This window comes from Rhincodon typus, chromosome 2 (genome assembly GCF_021869965.1).
Source record: "Rhincodon typus isolate 14 chromosome 2, sRhiTyp1.1, whole genome shotgun sequence".
In the NCBI taxonomy this organism is placed as follows: Eukaryota; Metazoa; Chordata; class Chondrichthyes; order Orectolobiformes; family Rhincodontidae; genus Rhincodon; species Rhincodon typus.
The window spans coordinates 12,146,664-12,158,724 of NC_063333.1; the positions used below are offsets into that span (position 1 = coordinate 12,146,664).

Here is a 12,061-nt window from a genome sequence, read left to right on the forward strand (position 1 = left end):
GGCCTAGACCCTTCTTCAGAAAAGGGTCTAGGCCCGAAACGTCAGCCTTCCTGCTCCTCTGATGCTGCTTGGTCTGCTGTGTTCATCCAGCTCTACACCTTGTTATCTCAGATTCTCCAGCATCTGCAGTTCCTACTACGTCGAGGGATATAGGTTCAAAGCTCCTCGAAAGTGGAGTCACAGGTAGTCAGGGTGGTGAAAAAGGCTTTTGGCACGCTTGCTTTCATCAGTCAGAGCACTGGGTATAGGAGTTGGGACATCTTGTTGCAACTGTACATGATGTTGGTAAGGCCATGTTTGGAGTACTGTACGCAGTTCTGGTCGCCCTATTACTGAAAGAATATTATTAAACTAAAAAGAGTGCAGTAAAGATTTACTAGGATTCTACCCAGTACTGGAAGGTTTGAATTATGAGGAGAGGCTGGATTGGCTGGGACTGTTTTCCCTGGAGTGTGGGACACTGAGCGATATAGAGGAATAGGATTATAGAGGTATATAAAATCATGAGAGGTATAGATAAAGTAGGTAGCCAAGAGCTTTTCCCTCTAGTAGGGGAGTCGAAACCTGGAGAGCATAGGTTTAAGGTGAGAGATACAAAAGGGTCCAGAGGAGCAATTTTTTCACACAGAGGGTGGTGAGCATCTGGAACGGGCTGCCAGAGGTAGTGGTGGAGGTGAGTACAATTTTGTCATTTAAGAAACAGTTGGACAGGTAGATGGATGGGGTAGGTGCGGAGGGATATGGACCAAATGCAGGCAAATGGAACTAGATTCATTGTGAAAACTGGGAAGCATGGGGACAAGTTGGGCTGAAGGGCCTGTTTCCATACATAAACCTCTACGACTCTACATTACTTTTATGTTTCTCCAAAGACATCTGCTGTGGGACAAGTCTGTGAACACTCTGACAGTTGTTTAATTAAAGAGTTTTATGGATGCTTGGCTACAATCCAACTGCTAGTCATTTTGCAAGTGCTTGACTATCATTACACAGCTGGTGTGAAGAATGTGTTTATCGAGGTTTATGGACCATTCAACAACTTCTGACTTATACTAGGATTTATAAATTCTGTTCATAAAGTGTGAGCATGGTAAGGGTGAGGAGCTGGGACAGTTGTGGGGAACTATAAATATATAAAGATTGTCAGCACTTTGCAGAACAGTTCAACCTTTGCCCACTTAACTTGTTTGCTCCAGGATTAGGGTTGCCAGAAAGTCCTATTTTTCAGCAGTCTGGACAAAGAGGTTAAGGTTGTATTGGGAAGATTGGTCCCACTTCCCACGACTAAAATCTGGCCCAGGAGTGGGACAGGTAATGTTTTTTTCACTAACTAGTAAATGGATGTGATTATTGTACCTAACTGTATTCAACCACAATGCAGAAGTTGAAATGGCATAATACTAAGAATGGTCTCCATCACTTATGTGACAGACTGAAGCAACATTATTAATTTTACTACCAAAGCCAATGATAAAGATCTTCCTTTATACCAGCCTGATACTTGTGATAGCTCATATGTTAAAGTTTAATTTTCTCTGCACGCACAGTAATCTTAATGATCCACTTGAAAGCTCTCTCCAATCTTTCTTATAAAACCTTTCCCTTAAGTTAAAAACTCATAGGATGTCAGATAGCATAATTAAAGAATTCAGGCTAAAAGTAAAATTTATTGAGATCAGTATGAGAAATTTTCCCTCATTAAACTTAAATTATAGTCAGGTGAAACCTTATTTAGAAATGCTTTTACCAACAGCTGGAGGGGCACATGTGGTGTGGTGATAGTGTCCCTACCACTGAGTCAGGCTGCCTGAGTTCAAGTCCTACATGCTCCAGAGGTGAGTGATAACATCTCTAAACAGGCTGATTAGAAAATATCTAGCAACAGCAGGAGAAAGCTGTCTGCTTCTAGTCACTGTTTGCAAATAAGTTGCATCGCTAACAAGTATAAAACACTAATTTGGCCTCAGCTGGAGTACTGTGTCTAGTTTGAGTGTTTTGGAAAATGTTAAAGCATTGGAAAGAGTCCAAAAGAAATTGGTTGCAGGGCTGAGGATTTTCAGTTTTGGAGAAGTTAGAAGTGTTTTCCTCAAAGAAGAAAAGGCTGAGAGGAAACCTGATTCAAGTATTCAAAATCATAATCCCTCTGATCGGAGTAATTAGGGAGAAAATGGTCACATTTATAAAGGATTGAGAACAAGAGGGCACAGATTTAAAGTAAATAGTAAAATAGGCAAAAGTAAAATGAGGAAAAACTTTTTCACAAAACAGTTAAGGTCTGGAATGCAAGAGCTGAGAGTGCGGTAGAAGAAGGAGTTCCTCAGGTTTCCCATGTCCACCATCTTCAGCTGCTTCATTAATTAACTTATTTTCATCATAATGTCAGAAGCAGGGATATTTGGTGATAATTCCACAATGTTCAGCATCATTAGTTACCCCTTCATATCAAAGCAATTCTTATCTAAATGCAGCAAGATGTGGACAATATCCACATTTGAGTTGACAATTTGGCAGGTAACATTCACACCATGCATGTGCCAGCCAAACTTTAATCCCCACAACCATCGTCCCTTGATATTCAAAGTTACTACTATCGATGAATTCCACCATCAACAGCCTACTGGCTACCACCGGTCAGAAATTGAATTGGACCAGTCATATGAATACAGTGTCTGCAAGAGCCGGTCATAGGCATGGAATCCGACATTAAATAACTCATTTCCTGACTATCCAAAGCCTGTCAACAAGGCACAAGTCAAGAGTATGATGGACTACTCCTCACTTGTCTGGATGAGTACAGCTCCAACAACACTCAAGATGCGCGACACCATCAAGGACAAAGCAGCTCACTTGTTTGGATTATGGATCGTTTGGATTTTAATAAGGCCTTTGACAAGGTGCCGCACAGGAAGCTGCTAAATAAGATAAGAGCCCATGGTGTTAGAGGCAAGGTGCTAGCATGGATAGAGGATGAGCAAAGAGTGGGGATAAAGGAACCTTTTTCAGGATGGCAGCTGGTGATGAGTGGAGCTCCACAAGGGTCTATGCTGGGCCTACAACTATTCACGTCATGTATTAGCGATCTGGGCGAAAGAACTGAGGGCATTGTTGCTAAGTTTGGAGTTGACACAAAGGTAGTTGGAGGGATAGGAAGTGTTAAGGAAGTGGAAAGGCAGCAGGAGGAATTGGACAAGCTAGGAGAGTGGGCAAACAAGTGGCAGATGGAATGCAGTGTGGGAAATCGTGAGTTTAAGCACTTTGATAGGAAGAATAGAGCTGTAGACTATTGTCTAAATGGAAAAAGCTTTGGAAATCTGAAGCACAAAGGGACTTAGGAGTCCTAGTTCAGGATCCTCTTAAAGTTAACATGCAGGCTCAGTTGGCAGTTAGAAAGGCAAATGTAATGTAAGCATTCATATCAAGAGCTTGAACATAAGAGCAGAAATGTACTGCTGAGGCTGTATATGGCTCTGGTCAGACTATATTCGGAATATTGTGGGCAGTTTTGGGCCCTGTATCTAAGGAACGGTATGGTGGTTTTAAGAAGAGGTTTACAAGAATGATCCTGGGGATGAAGGATTTGACATATAACCAGCGGTTCAGGACTCTGGGTTTGTAATTCACGGAGTTTAGAAGGATAAGGAGGATCTCATTGAAATTTGCAGAATACTGAGAGGCCTGGATAGAATGGACATGGAGAAGATGTTTCCATTTGCTGGAGAGACTAGAACCCGAAGGCACAGCCTCAGAGGGAAGGGATGAGCCTTTAGAACTGAGATGAGGAGGAGGTTCTTCAGCCAAGAGGTGGTTAACCTGTGGAGCTCATTACTGCAGAAGGTTAAGCAGGCCAAGATCATTGACCATATTGAAGACACAGATAGGTTCTTGATTGGTAAGGGGATCAAGGATTACTGAAGGCAGGAGAATGGAGTTGAGTAACTTAAAAGCCATGATCGAACGGGGGAGCAGACCTGAAGGGCCAAATGGCTTAATTCACCCGCTATGTTTTACAGTCTTCTGTAAATGGCATCCCTATAGAAATGAACTTTAAGAGTTCTTCTGTGAGTAAGGCATTCATTCTGGGGATATGATATTGTTCACTCAGGGAATTATAAGAGCATAAAACCATAAGAAAAAGTGACAGGTATAGGTCTTCGACCCCTCTCCACCATTCAGAAGGATCACTGCTGATCTGATATTCCTCACGTCCACTTTTCTGCATTTTCCCCATAACCCTTGATTCCCCTACTGATCAAGAATCTTACATCTCAGTCTTAAATATACACAAGGTCTCTGCCCCCACAGCTCTCTGTGGCAAGGAGTTGTAAACTATCACAATCCTCTGGGAGAAGAAATTCCTCCTTATTTCAGTCCTAAATTAGCACCCCTTTATTCTGAGACAATGCCCTCTGGTCCTAGACTCTGCCATGAGGGGAAATGTCCTCTCAGCATTTACCTGTCAAGGTCCTTGAGAATTCTATATAAGAACATAAGAACTAGGAGCACGAGTAGGCCATCCGGCCCCTCGAGCCTGCCCCGACATTCAATAAGATCATGGCTGATCTTTTTGAGACTCAGCTCCATTTACCCGCCCGCACACCATAACCCTTAGTTCCTTTACTGTTCAAAAATTTATCTAACCTTGCCTTAAACACATTCAGCGAGGTAGCTTCAACCGCTTCACTGGGCAGGGAATTCTACAGATTCACAATCCTTTGGGTGAAGAAGTTCCTCCTGACCTCAGTTCTACATCTGCTTCCCTTTATTTTGAGGCGATGCCCTCTAGTCCTAGTTTCACCTGCTAGTGGAAACAACCTCCCTGCCTCCACCTTATCTATTCCCTTCGTAACTTCATATGTTTCTATAAGATCTCCCCTCATTCTTCTGAATTCCAATGAGTATAATCCCAGCCTACTCAGTCTCTCCTCATAATCCAACCCTCTCAACTCTGGAATCAACCGAGTGAATCTCCTCTGCACCTCCTCCAGTGCCAGTATATCCCTTCTCAAGTAAGGAGACCAAAACTGCACACAGTACTCCAGGTGTGGCCTCATCAGGACCCTATACAGCTGCAGCATAGCCTCCCTGTTTTTAAACTCCATCCCTCTAGCAATGACAGACAAAATTCCATTTGCCTTTTTAATTACCTGCTGCACCTGCAATCCTACTTTTCGCAATTCATGCACAAGGACACCTAAGTCTCTCTGCACAGCAGCGTGCTGCAATTTTTTACCATTTAAAACATAGTCCATTTTGCTGTTATGCCGACCAAAATGAATGACTTCACACTTATCAACATTGTACTCCATCTGCCAGACCTTTGCCCACTCACTTAGACTATCTATATCCCTCTGCAGACTTTCAGTGTCTTCTGCACACTTTGCTCTACCACTCATGTTAGTGTCTTCTACAAATTTTGACACACCACACTTAATCCCCAATTCCAAATCATCAATGTAAATCGTAAACAATTGTGGTCCTAACACTGATCCCTGAGGCACACCACTAGCCACTAACCGCCAACCAGAAAAACACCCATTTACCCTTACTCTTTGTTTTCTACTAGTCAACCAATCCTCTATCCATGCCAATACATTACCTGTAATATCGTGCAACTTTATCTAATGCAGCTTGGCACCTTGTCACACGCCTTCTGGAAATCCAGACACACCACATCCACAGGTTCCCCATTGTCCACCATGCAAGTAATGTCCTCAAAGAATTCCACCAAATTAGTTAAACATGACCTACCCTTCATCAACCCGTGCTGGGTGTTCCCAACGGGAGAATTTAAATCCAGATGTCTTGCTATTTCTTCCTTAATGATAGATTCAAGCATTTTCCCCACTACCGAAGTTAAGCTAACTGGCCTATAGTTACCTGCTTTTTGTCTACTTCCTTTTTTAAACAGTGGCGTCACATTGGCTATTTTCCAATCTGCGGGAACCACCCCAGAGTCCAGTGAATTTTGGTACATAATTACTAGTGCATTTGCTATTTCCCCCATCACCTCTTTTAGTACCCTGGGATGCATTTCATCATGGCCAGGAGACTTGTCTACCTTTAGCCTCATTAGCTTGCCCAGCACTGCCTCCTTAGTGATAATGATAGTTTCTAGGTCCTCACCTGCTATAACCTTCTTGCCATCAGTTTTCGGCATGTTATTTGTGTCTTCCACTGTGATGACCGACACAAAATAACTGTTTAATGTTTCAAGTTGAACCTGGACATGGATTTTGTTATCTGGAGCTATGGGTAGTGATGATAGAGGCTCTAATATCTTTTCCATCATGTGGTTGACTAAAAATCTCCAACACTTTTACTTCTTGCCATTCTATGCATTGGAAGGATATACAGGCTGATGTTTGGCTGCACTATGACTACACCTTCCTTGGCCAGCAATTGCCAAGGTTGGGCTTGAAGCTCAAACTTCAAGCTTAGTACCAGTAATGTTACCCACTGTGCCTCAAGACGTCCTCTTCAAGATATACACTCATGTGCCCAATTATTTTCTTCATTGATCTATTAACCAACCTTTCACAGTTATGAAAGCTGTAGTTTGCTGATCCTCAAATGAACAAGAATAATCTCCTCCATCTTCTGATTTCATGTCATGAATCTGTAAAATTTGTACAGGACCATCCTGTTTCATTTCATACTTCTCATTTGGAGAGATCAACAATGTTCCTTTCCTCCAGGTAACCGGCACATTAGGTTTTGATAGTTCACAGCACAAGGTGCCTGTGTCACACTCCTTCACTTCTATGTTCTGCAGTTCTTTTTGCAAGGTTATAGGTGCAGCTGAAATAAAGCCAAATAAACTTATTTGATCAGACATTTTTCAAAATTTCAATCTTTCATTTACAAGGAATAAGAAACAGGACAGAAGAAAACCACTGTCTCTTTCAAATGATCATGTCACAAATACAAACTTATGTCATACAAAATCCATTATCACCATGGGACAGCCAGCAATCAATCTGTATGCACTTCCAGGACTGAATTAATTGAGTCTATGTTTTCAGACAAACTGGATGGCCACCTGAAACAGCAATTAATCATTTTCCATATGTTATTGAAGAGTCTAGCAGCTGTTCTAGGACCACTTTAGTAAATTTGTTAGCGATAAGTTGGGCTGACAAAAGGGGATTCTTCATTTGCCAATACAGCGTAAGTTGAGATATCAATCAAAAGTAACACTGTTTCAAATGCAAGATTTCATAAGGCACAAAACGTTTTAAACTGTCTTGTTTATTTTAAGGTAAAACAGGATATCCTAGAATGGTGGACTGTGATCATGGTAATTCGACCAGGAGACAGCCCAATTTGGTCTGTAACTGAAATCTACTGACACACAAGTTAATACAAAACAGGTGCAGCTATTTTGGTAAAGATACAGACACAGAAAGGAATATAAAGAAAACCACAAAAGGAACACAGAAAAAGCTACTGCTGTGAAAATCAGATAAAATGACATTTTGTGTTGGCCAAGAAACAGGATGCTGGTAAGAAATAATACTCTGTATGAAGAGATTCTGTTCAAAGAGATGGGTCTGATGAAGTTTTAAGAAGGAGGAATTAAGAGTGGTCTTGATGCCAGAAGACACTTAAACTTTGGGAATACTTAACAAACTGTGTGGAATGGCTTTCAAAGGACTCTGCAGACTCACCCTGAAGTGGCAGAGTGAAGGGAGTCTGCAAAAAAAGCTGGGAGAACTTTGGAATTTAATCTTCAAGGCTACATATTTCCTGGGAGCATGGTGTAAAAGCATCTTTTCTGTAGTTTAATGTATTAGTTGACTGTAATGTAATGTTTAGCCTATGATCTTAATGCTTTTGTTACAGTAAGACGTCTCATCGAAACATAGAAAATAGGAGTACGAGTACATTTTTAGCCCTTCGAGTCTGCTCTGCCATTCAATATGTTCATGCCTGATCATCCAACTCAGTATCCTGTTCCTGCTTTCTCTCCATACCCTTTAATCCATTTAGCCCTTCAAATATTGATAACTCCTTCTTAAAAACATTCAATATTTTGGCCTCGACTGTACTTTCTGGCAGAGAATTCCCCGGACTCACCATTCTGAGTGAAGGAGTTTCTCCTCATCTTATTCTTATGGCCTACCCTTTATCTTTAGACTTTGACCCCGGTTCTGAACTCCCCAGTCATTGGGAACATTGTACCTTTACTCTGTCTAGTCCATAAGTTTCAATGAGACCTCCCCCATTCTCCTAATTTCTAGTGAACAGAGTGTCAATCAATCCAGTTTCTCTTCATATGTCGGTCCTGCCATCCTAGGAATAAGTCTGGTAAATCTTCGTTGACATTCCTCCATAGGCAGAATGTTCTTCTTCACATAAGGAGACCACAACTGCACACAATACTTCAGGTATGGTCTCACTAACACCCTGTACAATTGCTGCGAGACATCCCTACTCCTGTGCTCAAATTCTCTCGTTATGAAGGCTAACATATCATTTGCTGTTTTCCCTATATGCAGAAGCATCTCTCCATTCTCTCACCCTCTCAACCAACTTCATGTCATCTGCAAACTTGGCAGTATTACATTTAGTTCCCCCATGTAATGTCAATCATTAACATACAATATTCTGAATACTTGGGGTTTAAGCACTGATTCCAACATTACCCCACCAATTATTGCCTGCAACTCAAAAAAGACCTCTTTATTTCTCCTTTTTGTTTCCTGTTAGCCAATGAGTTCTCTATCCATGTTAGTACACTATTCCTATTCCCATGCACATTATTTTTACATGCTAATCTCATCTGTAGAACCTTATGAAAAGCTTTCTGAAAGTCTAAGTAATTCATATTCAATGGCTCCCTCTTATCAATTCTCCCAGTTACATCCTCACAAAATTCTATTAGATTTGTTAAGTATGATTTCCCTTTGAAACATCCATGGTATCTCGGCCAAATCTTGTCACTGTTTTCTAAACACTCTACCATTAAATCTTTTAAAATGGACATTTTCCTTTTTCCTACAACCCATGTCAGGCGAGCTGGTGGATAATTCTATGTTTTCTCTCTACTTCCTTTATTAAATACTGGGGTTACATTAGCTACTCTCCAAACCATTGGATCTGATCCAGTGACTATATAGAACCTTGAAATATGACCACCAACGCATCCAATATTTCTAGCATCATTTCCTCAAATACTGCATTTGCCTACTAATACTGATTTCCTTCAACTACCCCATATTCCCCAACATTTTTAAGGCGTTCTTTGTATCCTATTTTGTGAAGTAGAACCAAAATATGTACATAATTGGTCTGCCATTTCTTTGATCCCCATTATAACTTCCCCTGTTTCTGATTATAAGGGACTTAGATTAGTCTTCACCAGTCTTTTTCTTTCACATTTCTATAGAAGTTTTTACAATAAGTTGTACGTTCCCTGCAAGCTTCTCTCATAATCTATTTTGCCTTTCTTAATCAATCCCTTTGTCCTCCTTTGCTGAAATCTAAACTGCTCCTAATCCTAGGGTCTGCTGCCTTTTTTGGCCAATTTGTATGGTCCTTCCTTGGATCTAATACCCTTAACTTCTTTTGTTAGCCATGATCAGGCCACCTTTCCTATTTTATTTTTGTATCAGACAGGAATGAACAATCGTTGGACAGGAGCAAATATATCTTTTCACATTTAACTGAAATTTTATTAGGTGAGCACTTCTCTAGAATAGCTGATTCTGGTTCCTACTGAGTACAAAACTACATTTGCCAATGAAACTTTATGTTAAAAAATATCTTCATCTTCAAATACAATCACATTCTTTATCCTTCTACAATGGAGATGTCTGGCTTTCATAATGCAAGTGAGATGTCAGGAGATTTTTATATTTCATTTCTGAGAATCATCTTATCAAGTTGTCATCTTAGCCAGATTGTTCATATCAAATTCATTCTTGTGCTATTTTAATGCATTCTTTGATCAGTTTCTTTTAAAACTTGATAAAATGCTTAAAACTGAGAAAAGCAAATTGACAGAAATTTCTGACAACAAATTTCATCAAACTACATCAGCTCAAGAGGCAGGTAGAAGTTCTTTATGATTTATAATGCAAGTCTGTCTAGTGCAGCACAATGTAAAATGGTATGACATGAAATAAAATTACACTATTTGAATAAGACAGAAGAACAATAATTTTTAACATAGCAGTCTAGCAGTCCCAGATCACACTCACGTGATTTTGCCACAACAACAATCATGACATACATGAAATAATCAAAAGCAGATAAACTAAAATTGCTCAAGGACGAAAACAGAGTGAAAAGAACTAAACTTTTGAAGAATTAAGGCAAAAATAACACCAAAGAAGTAACAAGGATCATAATTTATAATAGATCTCTACTGAATGGTAACATTTCATACCATTAACTTTCAAGTAGCCATTAGTCTGCTGGTCCCCAGAATCACAGGTATATTCACCGGTATCTTCCACATTCACATTGTGAATTAATAATTGAACAAAGGCACTATCCTGTTTCAGTTCATATTTGTTGCTAGGACGTAGTGTTAGGGATCCCTTTCTCCATTCTACTGGAGCACCAGGCTTAGTAAGTTCGCAATGCAGTGTGACAACATCACCTTCTTCTGCTTCTTCATTTTGCAACTCTTGTCTGAACAGCACAGGTAAGGCTACATAATTTAGAAAAACATTCATAGAAAGTATCAAAATATGAATTTTAAACAGATTGGTTTACTTAAATTAAGAACTGCTGTGATTAACTGCTAAAATATTAAAAAAACCATAAGTCACTGGTTGTGGATTTTCATAAGGAACAGCTATCTGACATCTTTTATTGTATTGGGACTGTAACAAACCCTTAACGACTTAGCTTCAGAAAGATTGTTTTAATCACATTCTTGTGATACCACTTCAACACTGTTGACTTTCAAGTAATCTTGAATGTGTAGACGACAAATAGTAAACCACTACCACGTCCTTATCATTTGATCAACAATCTTTATTCCTGTATATTAAAATCATTCGCATCTTGTGAGATGAGTATGGTTTTGATTATCATCTATTCAATATTCCATCAGTACTCCCAATTTAATGCATTTATACAGATTATACCAGGCCCACTAAACTCCAGATGGCACAGACAGCCATATTCAACAACTCGAACCACTCACATCAAATAAAAATATACAATTATATGTTACCAATGTAATAGTAAACACATAATCTCCAAGAAGATAAAAATAGATTGGAGTTAAATAGTTTAAAAAAAAAGTTGTGAGGGACAAAGATAATTTATGCAATTATGTAAAGTGGCTGAACAATGATAGTAACTTCCAAAGATAGAGGATGAATTCCAATATGAATTCCTTCCATTTTACCTTTCACATTTAGAGAAGCAGTAGTTTGTCTATCGCCTGAATCACAAGTGTATTCACCAGCATCTTCTGATTCCACATCATGGATGAACAATTCTACAATGGGGCCCCAGTTCTTCATTTCATATTTTCCACATGGCAAGAGCACCACAGTTCCTTTTCGCCATTCTAATGTAGCATCAGGTTTAGTAAGTTCACAGTGAAATTTAGCTGTGCCACCTTCTTCTGCCTCCACATTCTGAAGCTCTTGCTTGAAAAGCGCTGGCAAGACTGAGAAATTAAATTGCAAATTTATCAGAATACTGATTTGTCTCTTACCCTTAAAAGTTATTTTCAATGGACACAAAATACATTCTGATTACACTTTGGCTGCCTTGGAAATATACTCTTCTATGCACAAGAACACTGGAACAGGAGTAGGACATTTAACCCCTTAAGTGTGTCATCTGTTCAATACTATCATGACTGAAACGCTCACCTCCATTCCGCTTCTGTTGCTTTGTATCCCTTAAAATTTTGGTTAACAAATATCTTTCAATGTCGTATTCAAAATTACCAACTGACTGAATATTAACTGTTGCTTGCATAAGACTATTCCATACTTCATTTACGTGTAAAAATTATTCATATTTTCTTTCTTGAATGTTCTGGCTGAAAACTTTAGATTATGCACTCAGTCCCAAGCTAGTAAAAAGACTT

The 12,061-nt window shown here is 39.6% G+C and overlaps 1 protein-coding gene across 1 annotated transcript in view; it reads right to left on the bottom strand.

The window, feature by feature from the left end:
* obscnb (obscurin, cytoskeletal calmodulin and titin-interacting RhoGEF b) overlaps positions 1-12,061 on the bottom strand; it is a 583,513-nt gene that overhangs the window by 217,171 nt on the left and 354,281 nt on the right. Inside the window, exons 39-41 of the mRNA XM_048618408.1 lie at positions 11,366-11,632; positions 10,391-10,657; positions 6,532-6,798 (exon numbers count right to left, since the gene is read on the bottom strand). Of these exons, the coding sequence (XP_048474365.1) occupies positions 6,532-6,798; positions 10,391-10,657; positions 11,366-11,632 (801 nt within the window). The remainder of the gene's footprint in view (positions 1-6,531; positions 6,799-10,390; positions 10,658-11,365; positions 11,633-12,061) is intronic.